Source organism: Sardina pilchardus, chromosome 11 (genome assembly GCF_963854185.1).
Source record: "Sardina pilchardus chromosome 11, fSarPil1.1, whole genome shotgun sequence".
Taxonomy (NCBI): Eukaryota; Metazoa; Chordata; class Actinopteri; order Clupeiformes; family Clupeidae; genus Sardina; species Sardina pilchardus.
In genome coordinates this window covers 1,247,921-1,250,420 of record NC_085004.1, presented here as the reverse complement: position 1 = coordinate 1,250,420, position 2,500 = coordinate 1,247,921, and the positions used below count along the sequence as shown (strand labels likewise).

General features: G+C 42.5%; 1 protein-coding gene across 2 annotated transcripts in view; it reads right to left on the bottom strand.

Moving 5' to 3' along the window:
• LOC134095750 (uncharacterized) overlaps window positions 1-2,500 on the bottom strand; it is a 23,995-nt gene that overhangs the window by 19,731 nt on the left and 1,764 nt on the right. For both annotated transcript variants that reach the window (XM_062549421.1, XM_062549422.1), the window contains exon 2: window positions 126-332. In XM_062549421.1, coding sequence (XP_062405405.1) covers window positions 126-332 — 207 coding nt within the window. The remainder of the gene's footprint in view (window positions 1-125; window positions 333-2,500) is intronic.

Genomic DNA, 2,500 nt, shown 5'->3' with positions numbered 1-2,500 from the left:
ATTTGTAAAAGGTATGAACTTACAAACCCCTAAACCTCACTGTAGATCAGTGTGTGTTCAATGTGCCAATGTGCCACTCATTATTGCACTTGTTAAAGCTCCAGAGGTGAGATGAAGTGATTCACCTTCTATGGTCAGCTGCACTGTGTAAGGATTCACTTTCCCTGTCGACTCATCACTGGTCTCCACTCTGTATGTTCCTGTGTCTCTCCTCTCTGCAGGGTTGATAATCATGGTCCCGTTATCAGGAACAAACTGCCACCTCTGGAGGACTGATTTGGTGTTGAACTCATTATAAAACACCCACTTGGATCTTTTGAATGTAAAAACACCTGAACGGCCATTAAACAGTTTCAATTCATGTCCTGTGGTGTTCCTCATCAGCTGCAGGTACACAGGTCCTCCCAGAGCCCCATAACATGTAGCATTCTGAGTAGCATTACACATGGAGTCCAGACCTGCATGAAGAGGAGATTCATTCTCATCACATGAACACATCAGTATGAATGAGAGTGAGTGGAATTGAGATGGATGTTTTATCATGAACGCCGGATATGATGACATTTTATTTGTAATCATCGACTTTTGAGACTGAACATTTTGAGTTTTTATTGTCATTGTGCAGAGTAAAAGTACAAAGACAACGAAATACTGTTTTCATCTAACCAGAAAGGTGCAATAGACCTCTGAAGTTCGCCTACAAAAAAGCCACCATCTTTGCCCAAATAAGGAGATCCGGTATCCTGAGATTTTTTCTATGGGAAAATAACATGGGGATTTTCAATTATCGCACCTGTTGAACTCTGGCGGGGATGATGAAATTGGAAATGCAGACGTTTTTCACTACACAGTTTTGTCCACTGCCGTCTAGTGGATACTGTGATCTTCGGTAGGTGAAGACGGCACACTTTGATCTTTGCTACCCCAGAGCTAATTTACCATGCAACTTGCCATAGGCAGTTAGCTTCAATTAACTCCCGGATCTCCTTATATGGGCAAAGATGGCAGCTTTGGATCCTTTTTGTAGGCGAACTTCAGAGGTCTATGTATTGTAACGAACTGAGCCCACTGGTTCCAGACTGTGGACTCCCATGATGATGACTGAAGATCACTCCAGCGAGTGTGAATGTTAGTTGGTGTAATGTCGGTTTTAGTAGTTGTAGTTTAGTTTGTTTACTAATACCGTAATATTTGAAGACCTATACAGTAGATCTTCAAAAGAAGAGGCAGGACGTTTGTTCCCAGAATGCAACAGCCCCAGTCAACACAATTCAAAGATATTACTGTAGCCTACATATAAATCCTTAAAGCTGCCGTCTGGCAGTTTTGAGCTTGGTAGAGATTAGGGGAGGGACCTGAAAGTTGTATCAGTTTGAATTAGACTTTAGACTCTGAATTTTGAAAGCTTGCTGACGGCAGTTTAATGAAATTTAATCTTGAAATAAAATACAACAAATAAGTGACAGTGGCACTGTTACGAGACCATACAAATTATGAGATGGTTCCACATAACATAACAAAGGCCAAAGACAAATAAAGGGATATTCCGCCATTTCTGGAAATAAGCTAATTTTCCACCTCCCCTCGAGTAAAACAATCGATATTTACCTTTTTCCGGTTCATCCAGCCATTCTGTGAGTCTGGCGATACAACTTTTAGCTTCAGCCTAGATAAAACCATTAGCTTCTCGCCTGCTAGCATCATGCTTAAAAGTGACAAAGTTTTCCGGTAATAACTTTAGTTCCTTGATTATTACGCCAGAGGAGAGTGTAGTTCCATGTCAAATCAGCCTAGAAAAATGCCAGGTTTCATTTTCAGTTGGTCTTATTGCACTATTGAACGGGAAAAAAGTAAATATCAATTGTTTTGCTCGAGGGGAGGTAGAAAATTAGCTTATTTCTAAAAATGGCAGAATATCCCTTTAAGATTTAATACTGTTTATGCTGTGCAGAGATCATTGTAAATAGTCTCCATGTTTATATTATCAGTCCAGTTGGTCCAGTGTCAACATGGAGGTAGGCAGGGAGGGAGGGAGCACTGACAGTTGGCCCCAGAGAGCCCCCTCACCAATAACACTATACATCATTAGGGGACCCAGAGAGCCCCCTCCCCAATAACACTATACATCATTAGGAGCCCCCTCCCCAATAACACTATACATCATTAGGGGACCCAGAGAGCCCCCTCCCCAATAACACTATACATCATTAGGGGACCCAGAGAGCCCCCTCCCCAATAACACTATACATCATTAGGGGACCCAGAGAGCCCCCTCCCCAATAACACTATACATCATTAGGAGCCCCCTCCCCAATAACACTATACATCATTAGGGGACCCAGAGAGCCCCCTCCCCAATAACACTATACATCATTAGGAGCCCCCTCCCCAATAACACTATACATCATTAGGGGACCCAGAGAGCCCCCTCCCCAATAACACTATATATCATTAGGAGCCCCCTCCCCAATAACACTATACATCATTAGGGGACCCAGAA